We start from the raw sequence: 20921 nt of genomic DNA, 5'->3' as shown, positions 1-20921 counted from the left end.
CGTTTAAGTATACAATTAAAAGTTAGGATTTTTTTCTTCCTCAGAATAATTTCTTTTCTGTCATTGTTTCTTTTGAAACAGGAACAGGGTCTGTTCCACAAAAAAGACAGTGCCAATCAAGGCTGTGTTCGAAAAGTTTACCTGAAGGACACTGCCACAGCAGAGGTAAACAATTTAAAGAGCATGCCTCAATTTTTTTTAGCTGAAATACTTTTTAAAAAGCCTCTTATAATGAATACCATTATTTCTCCCAAAGCTCTCCCAGTTATAACTATGGATGGATATGTAATATGCTGTGGACTCAGTCGGGTGAAAGGGTCTTATTTTTATATGACACATCTGGACTGTATCCTTGGTCCTTAGCTGTTGGTCCTGTTTGGAGAGCTTCAGCCCTTGCTTTCATACCTTTCCCTTCTACCAAATGAGCCTATACTTGTCTTTACAATTCATAATAAGTATTTTACTTTACAGAGAGCATGTAATGCCATTGAGGATGCACAGTCAACGAGACAGCAGCAAAAATTGATGAAGCAGTCATCAGTGAGACTTCTCAGACCCCAATTGCCATCTTAATCACAGACCCCAGGGGCTCCAACAGGGAGAAAAAACAATCACTGGTTTTGTCTATAAATCACTCTGCTTTATCTTGCTAAAGACAATTTTTCAAGCAATCCTTTAGTTTTATTTTTCTAGAATAGCTAGTATTGGGTTTTCTAGTTTTTTCACCTTTTAGTTTTTACTCTAATTTTGTAACCATGTACATGCTAGCAGTCCACTTCTACGCCACCACCCAAATGGGTCAGACCCTTGAAGGAAATGTCACTTCAAACTCAGAATGAAATTTTCATTAATATTAAAATTGTGAAGCAAAGGTCAATAGGCTTATATTTAATTAAAGCCTTACTGAAGAATAAGAAATGAGCTTAGAATGACTAGTGTTCTTTGAAAGGTTTATTTTATTTTTGTTTTATGGGTTTTTTTTTTTTTTTTTTGAGACCAAGTCTTGCTCTGTTGCCCAGGCTGGAATGCAGTGGTGCGATCTTGGCTCACTGCAATCTCTGCCTCTCGGGTTCAAGTGGTTCTCCTGCCTCAGCCTCCTGAGTAGCTAGGATTACAGGTGTGTGCCACCACGCCTGGGTAATTTTGTGTGTGTGTATTTTTAGTAGAGATGAGTTTTACCATGTTGGTCAGTCTAGTCTCGAACTCCTGACCTTGTGATCCGCCTGCCTCAGTCTCCCAAAGTGCTGGGATTACAGGCGTGAGCCACCGTGGCCCGCCAAAAAGCTTTAACCCATGGACAAATGTTGGATCCTGACATTTTGTTTAAGAGTGATTTGTTCAATAATTGAACTGAGTTAACATTTTTGGTAAGCGAGGTAACTGAATGAAGAAAAATCACTAAAGGGAGAAATGACATGTTTTATATTTTCTTTTCATGAAAACACTGTTTTTCCCCCTAATAAAGCATGTTTTACTTTGGTGCTTATTTTTCCTCCTTGCAGTCTAATAAAAAAATGTGGACAATCAAACCTTAAAATATCTATACTCAGCCCTCTGTAATGTAGCATTCATAAAAATTTGGAAGTATTTACATGCTCTTTCAAGATGAGCTTATATGACACAATTATTATTTGCTGATACATGAAAATATTGCACTTTAAGTTTCTCAAGACTCTGAAATATATAAAATTCAATATTTTTATATTCCCAGAAATTGTTTCTTACAGGTTGAAAGACTTTTAAGGGCATCACAAATTAACATTTACTCCCAATGCACACCTAGAATGTATTTTAAATACTTACTAAGAAGAATGAAAATTCTTTGGTTGTTTTATATATAAATAAGGCATATATAATGACACTGCGTTCTGTGAGGGAGCAGGCCCTGTGAGAATCAATTCAGGACAGTATTTTTTTGTGTCCTTTCTCCATCCTTGATCAGAGATAAACTATTAAAACTTTAAAAAATACTCAAAAATATTTAAGTTTTTTGCTTGAACCTTTAGATTTGCTCATAATGTTTAACATAACAACATTTATTTCAAATCACTGAATTCATGGAGATGTGGACACGCTTGGTTTGCTCTATTTTTGTTTATATGTGGTAGTGGTTCTGTCATCATCATTCATGTTTTTTAAGGCCTGGTCATAAAACTTTAAATTTTACTAGTGTTACTTAATGTATATTCTAAAAAGAGAATGCAGTAACTAATGCCCTAAATGTTTGATCTCTGTTTGTCATTACTTTTTCAAAATTATTTTTTTCTGTAAAGTATAATATATACAACTTCTTGCTTAAATTGAATTTCTATATTAGTGGTTAATTGCAGTTTATTAAAGGGATCATTATCAGTAATTTCATAGCAACTGTTCTAGTGTTTTGTGTTTTTAAAACAGAATTCGGAATGTGAGATATCCTATTATATTTTCCATAATGAATCACAGCTGTTGACAATGTCCCATATATTTAAGAAATTATATCATACTGATACTATTTGTAACATTTTGATTTGATTTAATCTCCAGGGACAGAAATAATTCATTGGTAAAGTGTAATAATGCATTTTTTAAAAATGCTTTGAGAGGTAATTACTTGCATATGCGAGAAATAAAACATTTGGCACATTGTTTACAGGTGTGAAAACTTTGTGGGTTTGTGTTATTCAAGTAACATTTGCTTTACGTTTTGTCTTTCCCTTTTCCTTTTCCAATCCAAAAATAGTGAGAAGTTATATTGATAGTTATGAAGGACTTTACAAGATACTAGTCAGAAAAGCTTTTTCTCAGGGGTACTGAGCCCCTTTATCACACTAGAGATCTGTGGCAGAGACCTCCAATACGGGGGGATTACAGAGAATGCGGTTGACCTAGGGGCCCCGCTGCACTTTGAAATCCATTGTGGTATTTCATTGAGCCCATGCCTTCCGTGGTTTCTCTCAGCGACTGGCTGAGTATGGCAATTATACTAAGACATACTTAGTCTGGAAATTCTAGGAGACACAGAACTCCTCTGACAGCCGACTTGGCCTTGAAGACTCTTCAGTGGCCTTGCAGAACCTTTCTTAGACTGCATGGCAGTCTGGGATGTTCTACCATACCGCTGTCTTTCTCTTCTCCTCCCTCTTCCACATGGGGCTCAGATTACCAGTTTGGAAGGTTCACCCAGTGCTGGATTATCCGGTAGAAAGAATAAATTCATGCTGAGGGCTGTAGCAAAGCAGGGGCATTAAAAAAGGAAAAAAAAAAAAAAAAAAAAAAAAGGAAGAAGAGTGTACCCAAGCTTCGTAAGAAAAATTCCATCCAGGGTGGACTTAATTCCATGTGTTTTATGATTTAGTATTGTTTTTATTTTGAATTATGCATGAAGGAGGACACTATCATCTTTTTGGTGCTTTGAGTTTCTAAGTATGTTGATCTGGTGCTGCCTGGATATCTGTTTTTAACAAAGTTCTCTGTGTGTTTCTAATGTACAGCCAGAACTAAAAATTAATGCTCTGGACTTAAAATGATCAAATTCTTAAAGGGCTCTACAGATCTCAATGTTAGTTAATATTAAGTTGCAATTATTGCCAGAGCTAGAAGAATCATCTTTTTATTGGGGAGAAAAACCAAAGATTCTTAGAGGATAGAAGATTGCTCATAACAGGGTCATTTGTCCTCTGGGGACAAGCCCTTGTGGTTGAGAATCACTGCCAGAATGACCATGAGTACTGATGAAAGTGGATTCTCTGCCATGTGTGTCGGCTCTAAGAAGAAATCGAGACTCACTGGAGCAGAGGGAGCACATTTCTCTTGGTAATTGTGCCGCTAGTGAGAAAATTGAGGCTTATTCTTGAATTCATGCTGGAAAGTATCTTCAGTTATAAGTATGTATCATTCAAACAGTCAACTGTGGGTCTTTTTGAGGTGAAAAAGTCTTCAGAAAGAGTTTTCTGTTTTGTTTTTACAAACCGCAGACACATAGTTCCTTATTCAAAATTCAAAAATTCAAAAGGCTCTGAAAACCAAAAGATATTGCAAAAATTTGAAACAAAGACATTTGGCAGCAAAATCTGAACTGAATTGACATGAGGCTATTCATGGTCTTTTATTCTATTTGGTGTAAATAATTTGGCTGTAGCAAAAGTACTTTATTTGGTTGTGGGGTGCTGCTGCAGATTTCCCTGGAGGCATACAAGCTCTATGTGGTATATGAACCATATTGTCTTTCTTTTTTCTTTTCTTTTCTTTTCTTTTTTTTTTTTTTTTTTTTAGAGATGATGTCTCACTCTGTCGTCCAGGCTGGAGTGGTGCGATCTCGGCTCGCTGCAACCTTTGCCTCCCAGGTTCAAGCAATTCCTCTGCCTCAGCCTCCCGAGTAGCTGGGACTATAGGTGCGCACCACCACGCCTGGCTAATTTTTGTATTTTTAGTAGAGACAGGGTTTCACCACATTGGCCAGGCTGGTCTCGAACTCCTGACCTGGTGATCTGCCCACCTTGGCCTCCCAAAATGCTGGGATTACAGGCATGAGCCACTGCACCCAGCCCATATTGCCTTTCTTAAATGTGAAGTCCTCTGTTCTGAAACATCTAGCCCAAGGGTTTTAAGTAAGAGATTGTAGAGCTGTATACCTACAAAATTCTCAATGTATTAAATTTGCTTCTCAAATTTTAGAAAAATCATAGACTATAGGAGAAACTCTAAGAAACAACAGAATTTTCTTCCCTCTCAGACCATACCAATGTTTCATTTTACAGTTAGTGCTGGCAAATTTTTTTGATAAAGAGTTCAGAGAAATTGGTGTCAACATATATGCTGCCACATGATTGTGTATCAGAAGGATGACGAGAACAAATATGAAACATAAGCACATCAAAATGATTTTTATCCCTTTTGTACATTACATATCTGCTGGATGAAAAGATTTTAAAAATTGACTTCTAGTGGGGAAAAAATTAGAATAGTAATGAAATATATATGCCAACATGGTCCTCTATCCACTGAGATTATAACAACACTACAAAGAAGATTTAATTCTTTAGCATTATTTTAAACTTGAAGAAAGATCAAGCGACTTCCCCAGAGATTGACTACAATGCCTAAAGTGGTTTAAATGCCTTGATAAATGATTTTCACCAAGAGTAGATTTCAGTTCTTGGTATTTGGGTTTTATTTGTTTTTGTAGAAAACATTTACCTTATGATACCAGTTTTTCTCTTCACCCACTTTTCTCTTTTGCCATCATTTTAGGTCTTCCTTCTCTATGCATCATTTTATCTTTTCTTCTTATGGCACCTCTTTAAATATTAAGTTATCTTTGTTAAGTAGATATTATACTATTGCTTGGCAAACTACAACCTACAGGCCAAATCATCTGTTCTTACAAAGTTTTACTGGAACAACCACACCCATTTATTTGCATTGGTTATGGCTGGTTTTGCACTACAGTGGCAGAGTTGGGTAATTGTGACAAAGACAATACGGCCAGCAAAGCCTAAACAATTTACTATCAGACCCTTTACAGAATTTATTATCAGACCCTTTACAGAAAAGTTCATTGATCCCTATATTATATCATATAATTGATCTTACAGATGGGACAAACATATATCAAATGACTTACCCAAGGTCCTGTGGTGAGATAGGAACTGAAATTAGGATCCAACATCACCAACATCCCTCTCTATCTCTACTTCTTCCTAAAAACAAGAACATTGGTGTTGAATGAATGCAGCCAGTGTTGGCCTCTTGGATTTCTTTTAGAACCTTGTACCCTTAACCCCAAATTTTATGTTCTCTCCCTATCTATGTTTTACACCTAACTGTGATATGGCATTTCCCATAGTAACACCCAAACTTAAGCCAGCCCTTAGTTAAACATTTTTTTCCTGGAGAATTCTTACATATGGTCTAATATTACTATGACAGTTAACTAGCATATGTAGCTTTTGAGGTATACAAATGAGGAAATAAGAACTTTGGATATGGGACATAAAACTTGCCTCTATTTCCACAGCACAATCAAAACTAAAAATCAAATGCATGGGGTTCTACCATAAACCATTATAGAGTTCTACCTGATATCAGGAGTAGAAAAACCATGCCCAAGATACATAACTTTATTATAACTGGCTCGGGACTTGCCAAGTAGAAATGATATTTTTGAGCATGGCACCTGACATTATAGAGTAGTAATGTAACAAATGAGCAGGTGTTCAAAGATTGCAATTTGAATGGAAACTATAAAATTTTAGCTTCACCAGAGGATGCTGCTGCAAATTAGTTAAGCAAGCACTTATTGATGGTTTAAATTAAGCAGCCACTCTGGAACAGGGCACATTTCCTTTCCCTGTGGAGTACTGTTAGAGAGGCTTAACCTACTTTGACACTTCTGATCAAATCTTCCCACTTCATTCAATTCATAGTGATTCATGCTCTCAAAAATAGTAAAAACGAAAAAAAAATAGGGCATGAACTAGAAGATTAACAGCGTTCTTAACTTTTTCAATAAAGATTTCTTGGACTATGCAGTCAGTTGAATAATCTATCAATCACTGTTACTGAAGTAGGTAGTAGATTTTTTTTTCTTTACGCCAAGATAAGGGAATCATACTCCTGAAGAATTCTGGAATAGCTGTAAGGTCTATGGGACATTTGAATATATCTGGAATTATTGGCAGCAGGAAACAAGTGCTTTCTTGTGAAAAAGATTCCCGTGGTTAAAACTGAGAGGCCTGGAAAGCACTCCTTTCGAGTTGGCCTCAAATGAACAGAATAGAAATCTTGCATGACTGTTATTACAATCCAGATGGTAAATGGACACCATTGAAAACACTGTTTAGTAAAGGCCAGAAAGACTGAGTACCCATGACTTAGACTGGTGAATAAGAACATATTTCCCACACTACCTAAAATTAATGCTCAATTGCCACCGAATTATAGTGCAGCTCTTTCAGAAGCACTAATGATGCTTATTTTGTGTGGAATGGATTAATTTTAATCATTTTTTTGGCAAAAATAATTCACTTGGGGGCCTTTGTTTTAGTTGTACTTACTCACAGAATAGTTAATGGTTGGGAGATCCTTATATTCAGCATAGATCTATTCTTGTGGCTTCCATCCATTGAGCCCAAATCCTTAGGGCTATCGGAATAAGAATGGCTCTTTCTTTATATGGAAGCCTAGCTATGGGAGCACTACCTAGCAGAATTGAAGGCTGGCCTCATTTCCTACCATTTATCCAGCAAGCAAGTAAGTTTTATTTTCAAGTTCTCATCTTATTCTATCTAAACCATCTCTAATGAGACAAAACTTCAAGTCATCCCATAATCCTGGTGGCACTCCTTAAACAAACAAGTTCATCCATGTTCCTCTTAGGATATGGTGCACTGATCTGCAGGAATGTTCCAGGAATCAACTAAGGCAGATTAATGCTTTGACAATTCCATATTTTCTACTGCTTTTCTAACAGTAGTAAGTATCCCAACCTATTAAAGCAATTACTTATGTAAAGTAACATTTCCCCATTATTGTAATTTATTAATCTTGTAACTTTTACTTATTTAAGAATATTGTTGAGTTATTCTTTTCACCACTTTTGCTAACAGTAAGGGTAAATTTGTATGGTACTCTAGATTTAAAAATCCCTTTACTTCTCTTGGCCTCAGTTTCTTCATTTGAAAATAAGACCTTTGGACCAGATCTGCCTTTTTCACAAAAGGAGTTGAAGACTGGCCTCATGTCCTAAGGATCCCTTTAGATTTTACAAATATTGATAAAATGACCAGTTGTAGAATTATTATTTTGAAAAGGTGAGATGTATTGCTTGCAGAAATTTTTTCCTCTTTCTCACAATATTCCTAAAGATATTAAATGTGTATTCTTAATCATTAGTTTCTTTTTTAAAACCACAGAACATTTAACACCACCACCACCAATAAAATCCAAAGAGAAAGTGTGGGAGATTGTTGCTAGTCCTTGCATGGAGAAAAGTCTAGATGTGGAGACTGTAGGTAACTGAGTCCCAAAAGAGAGCCCCTGAAAGAACTGTGGGCAGGAATGGCTGAGTCGGGAGCCAGGTCATTGCTGTGAAAATGGGATCCTGCTCTTCCTCCTCAGATGCACACCCTCAGCAGCACCTTTTAGTTGTCTAAGGACCAGTGCTGTGTGAGGTGGTCATGGATCACACCATGCACGACCTGGGCTCTCCATAAGCCATCACCCGCTCTCTCTGCTGGTCAGCCCTGTCATCTGAAATGTGTTGGAATCATTGCTTTGGATAATGGAATGCAAATGTTAACTCTTCGGATTAATTTGCATGGATTAAATTACAAAATCAGAGAAAGGTCATTTTAACTAATATAGTAAAGAGCTTTACAGTTTATAAATCCATACTTAATCTTTTTAAGTCTTAATAGCAGCCCTATATGGCAGGTAATGATATTTCCATTTTGTAGATGAAGAAACATGTTTGTAGAAGTGATTTACCCAAATTCATATAGGTAGGAAGTGCAGTCTCAGGAACTGGTTGAAATCACGTCCCTTTTCTATCGCACTGTGCCACCACTTTGTAAGCACACCAACCTGCAGAAATGGACCACTTTCAAGCTCAAGGAAGCAAGACAGATAAAATTATAACTAATATGGATGCAGCTCTAAATGATTTTGATTCTAGTTATGCATGCATGCAGATGCATTCTTTATTCTTTTGATCCCCTTCTTGCATGAGGAAATGAAAAGACATTCTGTAGTTCCTTGTGGCTTGGACTTCTCAGAGTTATTATCCTTCTTTCATAGGAATGTTTCATATTCCCTGGGCTTTTATATCACCTGGTCTTTTCTCGTATTAAGGCTAGTACATATATTTTCACAGAGTAAATGCAGGTTCCTCATGTACCACTAAACCAGTGATCTGGCTAAAGCATTGAATCCCAGTTGGGATGAACTTATGCTCACCTTTGTCTTTTAGACTGTTACCAATCAAAGGTAGGTTTACACCATAGTATATCCATTAGCATATTTCAGATGCAGGTAACCGAAAACTTTCATTTAATTAGCTTAATAAAGGGATTTGTTATCTAACATGTTGAAAAGTGACATAACAAGACATAGATGGCTTCCTGCTTTATTAATTCATCAGCACAACACTACTATCCAAGAAGGCAGCATCTTTCCATCTTTCTGGTTTTGCCATCCTCAGCTTGGTGGCTACTTCATGGTCTCTGAATGGTCATGACAGTTTCAGACAACACATTTTGAAAACAATGAACTTGCAGAAGAAAAGCTTAAATCTGCCACTTTTTTTTTTCCTTGAAGAGCAAGGAAACATTCCCCAGAAGTCTCCCGTGGACCTCCCTTCAAATTTCATTGTTCAGAATTGGAAACACATCTTCTAAATCTATCACTAGTAAGGCAAATGGTATTGCCAGGAATGACAGAGAAATTAAGATTTACCCCTGAATCACATGAGACAGGAGTGGAAATCCAAACAAAAATCAGGTATCTTCCAATAATAAAATTAGGCAGAATAGCCACTAGATGAACAACAAACACGGCCCGCCACAATTAGCTTCAACAATTTTCAGAAATTCACATTCATGTACTCACATATACTAGGGAACATTGGACTGTTTCCTCTGATTTACTATCATCTTGGTCATAATCAGTAATAGAGATCTGGGATTTGTAGTCAAGATGGCACTATCCTTTGGGTTCTTCACTGTGGTACAAACTTAAAGTAATAGTAGATGAACATAAAGTAAAAAAATAAAAAAGACTCATTAGTGCCCCCAAACAGGAAAACCATTTGTATGGAACAGAAATAAGGAGAAAAACGATTAATGACAATATGGAAGACTAAATATCTAAAAGCATTCCTCCTACAAAGCACCTAGAAATACTAGATAAAATATAACATTCTCTGAAATAAATAGCTGAGCTCAAAGAATATAAGAAAATTCCCTCTAGGGCAAAGCGTAAAGGGAAGTTAAAACTAGATCAATAAACATATGAGGGGATATTACTGCAGCCCAGAATGATGCAGATTTGCCAATTTTATTAGACAATTTTAATAATCTCAAGGCTTGGGATTTAATATCCAGAAGATTAGGTCTTGGACCCTTGTAAGTTGAAAAGTAGGAACTTAGAGACCCACATAAAATCTATAAAGATAAAATGACAGGCAAGAAAAAAATACTCCCATTGGCATAGGGAAATTATAAAGAAAGTTGTTTTGGCCTGGGTTCTGAATGAAAATAAAGTTCTCCCCTGAGAATGTGTAATCAGTGCCTCTAACACATGGGTTTGCAAATTGAATCCATTCCTATGTGGTCCTGGAGCATCCAAGCAAATGAATTCACATTAAAAGAATCTGGAGACAGTGATATGCCTGGGAATCTGATAAAAGCAAAATCAAACATCTTATTAGGGATAAACCCTCAACCCAGGTTATACATGCCTCCCACTGTTTACCCACATGGAAGATGAGGAAACAAGTCATCTTGAGCAACAGTCGGCAGATTTAAAACTGTTAGAATTACATTGCCAAGAAATTCAGATAAGAACTACCCAATAAAAATATTAAATATGTATGATTAAAAAGAATTAAAGACAAGACACTATATAAAAAAGAAGAGGCAGATTTTGATAAGAACTAAGTAGATTTTTTAGAAATTCAATAATCATTAAAATAAAAAGTGAAGGCCGGGCACGGTGGCTCACACCTGTAATCCCAGCACTTTGGGAGGCTGAGGTGGGTGGATCATGAGGTCAAGAGATGGAGACCATCCTGGCCGACATGGTGAAACCCCATCTCTACTAAAAATACAAAAATTAGCCAGGTGTGGTGGTGTGCGCCTGTAGTCCCAGCTACTCAGGAGGCTGAGGCAGGAGAATTGCTTGAACCTGGGAGGTGGAGGCTGCAGTGAGCTGATATCGTGCCACTGCACTCCAGCCTGGGAGACAGAGTGAGACTCCATCTCAAAAAAAAAAAAAAAAAAAAAATAGCCAGTGGACATCCACAAAGTACATTAGACATAGCTGAAGAAAGGATTAATGGACTAGAACAATAGAACTGATCAATACATTTCCTGGAACGCAGCACAGACAGAGATGGAAATGTGAAAGAGAAGTTAAGTGACATGAAGGATAGATGATAGTATCGAACATACTCTAATCCAAGTCCTATAAGAATAGAGAAAATGGCTGACATGATTCAGAAAGATATGATTTGATAGATGCGAGAAACAAAATGAACCCAGAACAGAATAAATACAAAACAAATTTAAACCTAAGAGACACTGGATTGAAACTATCGCATAGCAGTCACCAAGAGAAAAACTGAAAAACAACTAAAAAGAACAGAGAGATTACTGACAAAGATCAGCAGTTAGACTGAGAGAAGAGTTCATAACAGTAGCATCCAGGGAACAACAGGATATCTACAAATTGTTGAGAGAAAACCAGCTGTCTATATAGTTGTCTTTAATCAGCTAAATTATCATTCAAGAATGAGGGTTAAATAATCCTATTTTCATAATAAAAAAGAGAAAGTTTTCCACTCTCAAATTCTTTCTTTAAAAACTACTGAGGGAAGTGCTTCAGGAAATAGAACTCAGAAAGAAGGAATGAAATATAGAAATGAATGGCAACAAAGAAATTGGTAAGCCATAGAGTTAAAATATAATTTAAAGTAACAATTGCACAGGAAGAAGTTTATCAAAACTTTGCAAGACATTTTTAAAGAAAATTATAAAATTATATTGAAATTTTAAATTTTCTTAAATATACAGCAAGTTATATAATGTTCATGAATGGCAAGACTCATTAAAAAGCAATCATATTCAAATTTATCTATAAATTCAATGCAAAATTTTAATCAACATCCTATTAATATTTTTCATGGACCTTGACAGGGTATTTCAAAAATTCATGTGGAAGACGAAAAGGCCAAGGATTATCAAATAACTTTAAGGAATAAGATCAAGTGTAGAATATATTTTGCCCTCCCAGATTTTAAAATTTACTAAAAAACTGTCATAAGTGAAACAACATGATGTTTTCAGAGAAATAGATTAGAAGATAAATGGAACAAAAGACAGTAATGACAGACCCATGAATATATGGAAATACATAATAAGAATAGTAACTATGGCTTACATGGTTTCTGCTATGTAAGTTTTAGGTATTGTTCTAAGCACTTTACATATTCTAATTCATTTACCCTTAAAGATGACATTAAATTTCAGTTAAGCATAGCAGTATTATTCGTAATAGGCAAAAGGAAGAAACAACACATATGTATATTAAGATATAAGGGAATAAACAAATTGTAGTATATACATACAATTGGGTATTATTCAGCTATGAAAAGCAACAAAGTACTATATGCTATAAGATAGATGAACCTCCAGGACCTTATGCTAAGTGGAAGAAGCCATAATCAAAAGTTCACATCTTGTATGATTCCTTTTATATGAAATATCCAAAATAGGCAAAACTATAGACACAAAGAGCAGATTAGTGGTTGTTGCTAAGGGCTGGGAGAGAGGGAGCGATTCCTTAAAAGATATGGGGTATTTGCATGTTCTCACTTACAAGTGGGAGCTGAACAATAAGAACACATGGACACAGGGAGGGGAACAACACACACTGGGGCCTGTTGAGGGAGGGTAGGGGTGGGGAAAACATTAGGGAAAAGAGCTAATGTGTGTTGGACTTAATACTGGAACTTAAAAAAAAAAAAAAAGAAAGAAAATCGAGGCAATGATTACCATAAGAAAAAAGTTACGGGGTGTTCTTTTAGGATGAAAAAGTTGTGGAACTAGAGAGAGGTAGTGGTTGCACAGCATATGAATGCACTAAATACTGCTGAATTGTACATTTTTAAGTGGTTACTTGTTAATGTGAATTTTATACCTCAATGAAAAAATTTGCAGTCAGCAAGGATAGACAAATATTGCTCAGGAAATTCATTTATTCATATGAGAAACAATTGGATTTCTGCCTCATACTACACACTAAAATAAATACCAGGTATATTAAAGACCTACATGCAAAGCAATTCTTTAAAATTTACAGAAGAGAATATAAGAGAATATTCTTATGCTCTTGAGAAGCTAGAACTTTCTATGATAGAAAAGACCATTAAAAAGTTAAATGACAAGCCACAAAGTTGGAGGGAATATTTGCAACCAATACAACAGCCAAATGGTTATTATTTGGAATATACGAAGACCTCCTTTAACTCAATATGAGGAAACAACTCAATAGAAAAATGGGCAAATGCTATGAACAGACAATTCACCGAATAGGAAAACTGGATATGACTGATTGACATGCAAAGTGAAACAGTGAGCTGCCCCGTTGCATCTGTCAGATTGGCACACAAAGGGAAGTTTGAGAACAGCTGATGTTTCACAGGATGCGGTGACACGTGCACGGTAAAACCCTGCTGATGGGAAGGAGAATCACTTCGGAAACCAAGTTGGCAAGCCCTACCCCAGCTGAACACATGCATCCAAACACAACAGTTCCACTGTAGACACCCAACCTAGGGAACTCTCATGCAGTCTAAGCAAAAAGAGAAATAAGCATACGAGGATGTTCACCTCAACACTTTAAATAAAATAAAAAAATGTGGAAATGGTCCATCAGCAGCAGATTTTAAAACATGCAAAAGAATATGAAAATAGCAGCTGTAAGAAATGAACTCGTAAATTTTGAGTGAAAAGAACAAGTTGCCAAAGGATATAGATCATGTAAATGTGAGCTCATAATACATGAGGCATACATGAAAATCACACATGTCCCCTCTAGAAAAATGATTATTTCTGGGATGAGAGGGTGAGAGAAGGAAAGGGGTAGGAGAAGGATGGGCTTTAGTTATAAATTTGGAGGCCAGGAGGGGTGGCTCATGCCTATAATCCTAGCACTTTGGGAGGCTGAGGTGGGAGGACCACTCGAGGCCAGGAGATGGAGACCAGCCCGGGCAACATGGGAGACCCCATCTCTATGAAAAACACAAAAATCAGCCAGGCATGGTAGTACATGCCTGTAGTCGTAGCTACTCAGCAGGCTGAGGCAGGAAGATTGCTTGAACCTAGGAGTTCCAGCCTGCAGCCTGGATGACAGAGTGACACCCTGGCTCAAAAAAAACAAAAAGATTTTGTAAACTTTCTGTACATGAATCTTTTCATATTTAAAACAAAGGAAGGAAAGGGAGGGAGGATGGGAGGAAGGGAGGAAGGGAACAGGGAGCGAGGGAGGGAGGGAGGGAGGGAGACAGAGAGGCCTCATTCATGGTCAGGACAGTGTTTGAAGAGCTTTGTCAGCACAGCCGGGTTGTTGGAACGTTTCTTCTCTTCCACAGCTGTGCCAATCCCAAAATGCAGAGAGGGCTTCTCTCACAGGCCAGAGTCCCACAGATCTCTGAGGGACTGATCTTAAGGGAGGCCTCTCAGTGAGGGAGGTGGCTGTGAGAGGAAGACAGCAGGTGCTGGAGTGACTCTGGGTCTCGGCAAAAGGCAAGGAGGGAAAAATGGGAAGAGAGGCAAGGGTCAAACGACCTAAGGAATTGCACCCTGGAGGCGTCAGTTTAAAGGAAGCAAGATTCCACCCCATATGTGTCTGCACTCTTCCCGTCCCCCGCCCCAATGCCAGTGGAGGAACGACAAAGGTAAGCGCGGATGAGATGTCAACAACACTGAGGGGAGGAGTGCCTGCAATTGACGTGGCAAACTGGATAAAGCTGGAACCCAGAGGCTTTGATGGGGGACGCTGTCGACAATAGTAAGCTTCTGAATGCTGCACACTGGTAAAGAGAATCCCGAGCGTTGCATGGAACTGAAAACAAGGGGATTAACTGAAAGTCTTAAAATGAGCACATTTAAGACATCCCCAGCCTTCTACAGCCTGCTAATATCCCTTCTCCTGAATTGGCAGGAGATGGTGGGGGAAGGGGGTAACTGTGGGATGGTGGCGGTGGGGGACCTGGAACGGCAATCAGTGCCCTGGAGAAATTGACCCAGAGAGTTTCTGAGCTCTGGGACACAGGCCCTGTCATGGGCAGTTTGAGGAGCTGCACTGAGCATGGGGAGAAGCCCAGGAGAAATGAGCATTCTGATGAAGAAGGCCCCAGTCGCCTTTTTCCTCACACTCTCCACTCAGCCTGGCAGTCAGGCCGAGAAAACAAGACAAAAAATATAGATTTGTTTTCTTTGGAGAAACTGATTTGCCTAAGACATTTTTGATGTTTTGAGGTTTTGACATTAGAGATTTTGGACATTTGAGTCAACATTTTTGCACCAGTGCAGCGGCTGATTAGATTCAGGTGTCTGATGGCCGCCGGAGCAATGGGGAACCAAGCACCCTCAGAGTGATAATGAACTTCAGAGACGAGGCCCCTCGTGTTACAGAGAGGCCAACTGAGTCCCAGGGAAGCAAGGGGTCTGCCCAGGAGAACACTGGAAAGAAGTCAGGCTTGAGACAGCTGCGTACAATACAGGTATCTTTTCCTCTAAGATAGAAATGCTATATAGTTAAAAAAAAAAAAAATACAATGGCAGACTATGTGGAAGGGGATTTCTAAGGCAATTCCATTCTATTACTTTCAGGTACAAATCGTTTCCATAACTTAAACTAGGTTATCAAAGTATGGTCTGGCCAGGGCTCTGGGGGACCTGCTTTAATGAATTAGAGAAAGTTGATTCATATCTCATATACGAAATGATTGTCAATTGCTTCTTCTAAGGTAATTGAGAATGCTTGAAAGGTAATTTAAGTGATGCTTTATACTATTAATTAGCTCTATCTAACTTTTATATTTCATTGATAGAGCAGAGGCCTCACTTGAATTATTTTGGCAATCCAAGCTACTAAGGTTTTCTGGGTAAGAAAATGTTTCTGGACGTAGTGTGGCCTGGCAGGAATCTGGTTCAGATTCAGAAAGCTTCTGACCTTCTATGGACATTCATTTAGCATTTACAGCAGGCTGGCCCTACGCATCTCTTGTTTAGCCACTAATTACACATTTTGATTGGAAATCTCCCTCTTCTAAGGCAGAACCCATGTATCTGAAACACCCATGTCTGGGGGCTGATCTGATTAATTAACTAACCAGGGCTTTGGACAGTTACCTTGTTGCTTCTAGAAACCTTTGCTTTTGATGCAACATCTCTGTCAAAACAAAGATAAACAGGGATAAAGTGACCTCCTAGGGAAACGTAAGCTCCCACGCATCTGTTCTTTGAGAACACGCGCCATGTCTTTCATCCTTCTGGTGGGCAATTTAGGGAGTGCTTTTGCATAAAGAAATTCCTCATGGCTTCCTCCAGAATGGCTCTTGTCTTCATGGGGCTGGGAATCCCAGTGGGAGACCCAGCACAACACAACAAGGCCGTGTTGGAGGGCTTGATTAATGACCTGCGCAGACTTATCTCCCGCCTCTTGCATTTGATTCCGCCTTTTGATTTTCCCTTCTGTTCCTCCAAGTTCCCTTTCTTAAGCTGCCCCCTTTCCTTGTTCCCAGCTGCCAAGGAGGAGGGACTCCGAGCTCACCTCCAATGGCATCAAGCGAGGCTCACGGCATTGCTGCAATGTTTGCCTGGTTCACCCCACTCTGAGAATGTGACAGGTGGCTAAGAGATATTTTTGTTTATCTTGAGGTAGCTGTTTTTTTCTGCCATGTGAGCACCCTGTGAGGCCTCAGCTCCACAGACATAAGAGAGGAATAGCAATTTTGTAGTCAGAAGGCCTGGGCAAGGGTCTCAGGGATGCCCTCACCTCTCTCAGTCTGTCTCCTTGATGCGAACTGAGTAAGTTGGTTCTGAAAGCACTTCCAGTCCTTTAGTAGGTTGAGTAGTTTGAAGTATGAGTAAAAAGCCCAAGTTGCAATAAGCTTAGAGTTTTTTTTTTTTTTTTAAAGGATACAGATATGTTTGTCCTTGGTGAAATGCAGAAACCTTTCTAGGGATCCAACTTGTACCCTAGAATTGGCTAGCACAGATGCGTTAAAGAAGCATTTAGTGCATACCCACCATGAGCCAAACATTGCACTAGGCTGGGGACACAGAAGCAACAGTCTCTGCTTCTCTGGGCCCTTTGGGCCTAGGGAATGTCAAAGTGAGAGAGAAACAAACACAGTCAGGTCTAAATGAACTTGATAATTTCATTGCTCTTGAAACCTGGAAGATAACAGTTTTCTTACTTTAATTATCTTGCAATAAACGTATTAATATATATGTAATATATTAATATATGCATTGTTATTAATCTGAACACACTTGAAATGTATGCTTCAGAATTAAATTATGAAGCTCATTCTCATTAATGCAAAAGGAAAAATGGACAGGAATACTGACGGATTTAGTTACCTTTTATAAATGCTGAATTGGCTTCTTGAATTAAAATAATCATATATGTCTCTTGAAAAGATATTTACACTGACAGTTTATAAATGCTAATTAAATTCTTTCCAGACCAAGCAGCCAGGTCCTTAGATTGGAGGCATTTAATTTTAGAAAAGGTGAAGTTTAAGATTAATCATTTGAAGTTCTTTTTTTTTTTTTTTTACATTATTTATAATGTTTTGGTAAGTGCCAAAGTCTTACCAAAGAAGAACCAAAGTTCTCTTTGTGCAGTGAGTATCTATTTTATGTTTTCAAATCTGTTATTCAGAAGCTGTGATTTTGGTAAATTTGTGTTTTAAATCTTTCTGGGATTACGTACCACTGTTTTGTGCACAGTTTGATTTTGGTCTTCAAGTCTTCAAATGTTTTCATGTAATTTAGACTGGAGACACTGTTTAGAATCACATTTCTTTTCTAAAAACATCTTCGTATAAAAGCCTTTTGCTGAATACTTATACTATATTGTTTTCCTTTCAAGCGTTTACTTAATTTAACCTTTCTGTTTTGAAATTCTTTTTGTCTTAAATGTTTTTCATTTGATCAGCATCCTCTGGTTTAAGTACTTTAGAAGTGGGTTATTCTTGCTTGTACTTACGGCACTTACACAGGCGGCAGTAAAGTGAACCAGTTAGACCATTGACTTTTCAATCAAACAGACAGAGGCGAATCCCTTTTCAGTCATTCTTCATCTCTGTTTAGTTTTCTTAACAATAGAATGGAAATAATACTAACCACTTCATGGAGGTGTTAGGAAAATTAAATGAGATCATGTGTGTAAAGTGTCTGGCATGGCGCTCAGTGCTCAGAGGAACCAAGTAAGAGATATTACATCCTAATGTTCTTTGATTTTATAATATTTGATCCAACATTCCTGTTAAATATCCACATTCAAATACTGTTATGATGTTTAATAGGTTTTATCAGTATCTAAAGCCACAGAACAATTAATTGCAAAAAGCATATCATAAACATAATAATAACCCTTGTGTGGTTATTATTTACATGTCTTTTTTTTTTTTTTTTTTTTTTTGAGCCGGAATCTCTCTCTGTTCCCCAGGCTGGAGTGCAGTGGCGCCATCCTGGCTCGCGGCAACCTCCGCCTCGCGGGTTCAAGCGATTCTCGTGCCTCAGCCTCCCGAGTAGAGCTGGGATTCATGCGCTACCACGCCCAGCTAATTTTTGTATTTTTAGTAGAGACGGGGCTTCACCATGTTGTCCAGGCTGTCTCGAACTCTTGACCTCATGTAATCCGCCGGCCTTGGCCTCCCAAAGTGCTGGGATTACAGGCATAGGCTACTGCGCCTGGCTAAATATCAATTTTTAATTTACAATGTTCACAATTTTTAAGTGTAGGCCCTATCTCCGTGCATGCCCACAAAATAAGACTGTGCATCTGCTCGAAGCATTCTTGGAATCTAGTTTGTTCAAACGGATGTGTGCTGCAGAATGGATTTGATATTTTAAAAAGACTAATAAAAAGACCAAATGCTTTGGAAATGAAGTGAGGCATTTTGAAAAAGAACAGCCACTATTTGTCTTGGTTTTCAGACCTCCTACTTGAAAGGGCTGTGCATGTATTTGATGCCCAAACTTGAAAGTTCCCTAAACCAGGAGAATCATGTGTGAAACACATCAAGGAGGCAAGCGGCCCAAACACCAAACTTCATTATTTTTCTTGGAGGTGGAGAGAGCTGCTGTTCAGAAAAATTTCCAAGGTTTCTGTGATTTGTTATGAATTGAAGGTCGTTCCCTAGACTGGATCATAGGAGGCACTGAAGCCTGCCTACCAGTCAACGTGGAAGCAGATGTGTGCTGGCAATCCTGAAGGAGGGGAAAGAAAATTCAGGAGAAGAATTCACTTGGCTTGCTTGGTGAGTTTCATTTTGCATCCCTCCAGGTTGTCTTTTTCTGATCTTCCACTAGAGGGCGCCCAGCCACCAGCTGTGCCCGTGCTCCAAGGAAGCCGCCTTTCTGATCCTGCCCTTTGGGCTCCGGTGTGGGGTCCCAGGAGAGTCCTGGCCAATCACAGACTCGGGAGGATTCCGGCTCCAACCCCGAAACAGGCTACCCTCCGACTCCCTGGACAGGGTGGCCACCGTGAGAGCCCTTCACTTCAGGAGTGGGATTTCAGAGACCGAAGTGAGGGTTTTTCATTTATGATCGTTTATGTCTCTTCCATTCAAAAGGGTGCTGCGAGGATGGGGTTCTGGGGCTATATTTCCTGAACCCCAGCTGTCAGACCCTGCAAAGCACTGTGTCTTTACTGGAGCAATAGACTGGAATATTTGAAACCAGAACTCCAGAAAATCCCGAACAGATGGCTTCCGTGATCGGAGCAAGCTCTGTGTCACAGAGCCCCCGGGCCTCCCTGCCCTGGCCAGAGTAACTCCTGCATTGGCACTCTGTGGCTGAGGGGGGTTACTGTCGGCTCAAAATGCCAGTGAGCAGGTCACTGGTTCATGGTTTGTGGGTGGCCCGCTCTCAGCGTGCACTGTAACCCCCAAGTTGAGCAAGGGGGTGTGATATGTCTGGTCCACCTAACTGGCACCTACCCCATTCTGTTTCCTCCTAGCTCTGTGTTTAAGGATCTCGTTTTGTGCAACCTGCCCCCCTGTGAATGTCTTCTGACATCTTGGAACATTTGATGAGAATAACCCGGAGCCACATTCCCACCGCACTTTAAAAGCCTTACAGGGTGCTTTTGCACACCGGATGCCCCTACAACCGTAAGGCGGGGGCAGGAAGAATGACCCTCGCCCCTCACGTCACAGATGAGAACAGAAAGGCTCAGAGCAAGTAAGTCCTGCAATTAGGACTCGAACTCACATCAGATTCAGCAGGGGTTGCTCATACTTCCTCAGGTCTTTGCAGCAGTAGGAATTTGGGTTTGACTTTAGAGAAAACCTTCTGAGCCCCTGACCTTCAAACACATGGGTGCGTGTTAGGAGATTGTGACGCTGCCTTCAGATACTCTTCATAAAACGGCAGCGATGTGTGTTCCCTGAACGGGCTGAAGGGCGTCCTTCCTTGAGGCAGGAGGATGAACTGGATAAACCTGGGGGTGGCTTCTAACCACACTGTTTTGGAGAACAAAGCACCCAGAAATAGATGAATCGGTCCCTTTAAACACAAGAACACTTGTGTACAATTGTATGGAAAGCAGGCAATTTCCAGTTCAGTTAAGAACTACTGTAGGGCCTTTCAAGAGGTGCTCCTAAAAGGTGCTATGATGGATTTAAAAATTGTGTGCAGCTTGTGAGCTCATTGTTCCAGAGCCCGGCCTCTGTCCCGCGGGAAGCATGCAGTTCTCTCGCTGGCCACAGAGTGGCGGAGTGACTTAAGCTTCGTGCCTCTTTCAATCTCGGGACAGAAAGCTCAGCTTCAGCCAAAGTGAGCAAAATGGAGCATCCAAGAGTTTGTTTAGAGTGGTGTGGAGTTCATGTTTGTGAAAACTCTAAATGTCAGTGCTGGGAGGTGGTGAGGAAAGGGGATGCTGGATTCTGAAGTAGACGGGGCTTTTCCAAGGAGCATTGA

The 20921-nt window shown here is 39.2% G+C and overlaps 1 protein-coding gene and 1 long non-coding RNA gene across 6 annotated transcripts in view; one reads left to right on the top strand and one right to left on the bottom strand.

The window, feature by feature from the left end:
* VPS13C (vacuolar protein sorting 13 homolog C) overlaps positions 1-2630 on the top strand; it is a 199812-nt gene extending 197182 nt beyond the window's left edge. For all 4 annotated transcript variants that reach the window (XM_002825516.4, XM_054531580.2, XM_054531581.2 and 1 more), the window contains 2 exons: positions 82-165; positions 472-2630. In XM_002825516.4, coding sequence (XP_002825562.2) covers positions 82-165; positions 472-573 — 186 coding nt within the window. In that variant the 3' untranslated portion in view covers positions 574-2630. The remainder of the gene's footprint in view (positions 1-81; positions 166-471) is intronic.
* The window catches only part of LOC129050131 (uncharacterized), a 49644-nt gene extending 29330 nt beyond the window's left edge, over positions 1-20314 (bottom strand). Inside the window, exons 1-3 of one of the 2 annotated variants that reach the window (XR_008513624.1) lie at positions 20214-20314; positions 5606-5681; positions 3377-3997 (exon numbers count right to left, since the gene is read on the bottom strand). This is a non-coding gene — a long non-coding RNA (uncharacterized LOC129050131). Of the gene's footprint in view, positions 1-3376; positions 3998-5605; positions 5682-20213 lie in introns of those variants that run through there. The other variant, XR_008513625.1, reaches the window with a different exon arrangement.
* Between the last annotated feature and the right edge of the window lie 607 nt (positions 20315-20921).

Source organism: Pongo abelii, chromosome 16, assembly GCF_028885655.2.
Source record: "Pongo abelii isolate AG06213 chromosome 16, NHGRI_mPonAbe1-v2.0_pri, whole genome shotgun sequence".
Taxonomy (NCBI): domain Eukaryota; kingdom Metazoa; phylum Chordata; class Mammalia; order Primates; family Hominidae; genus Pongo; species Pongo abelii.
Note: the sequence above shows the minus strand (reverse complement) of the source record. Positions and strands in the feature narration are given on the sequence as shown.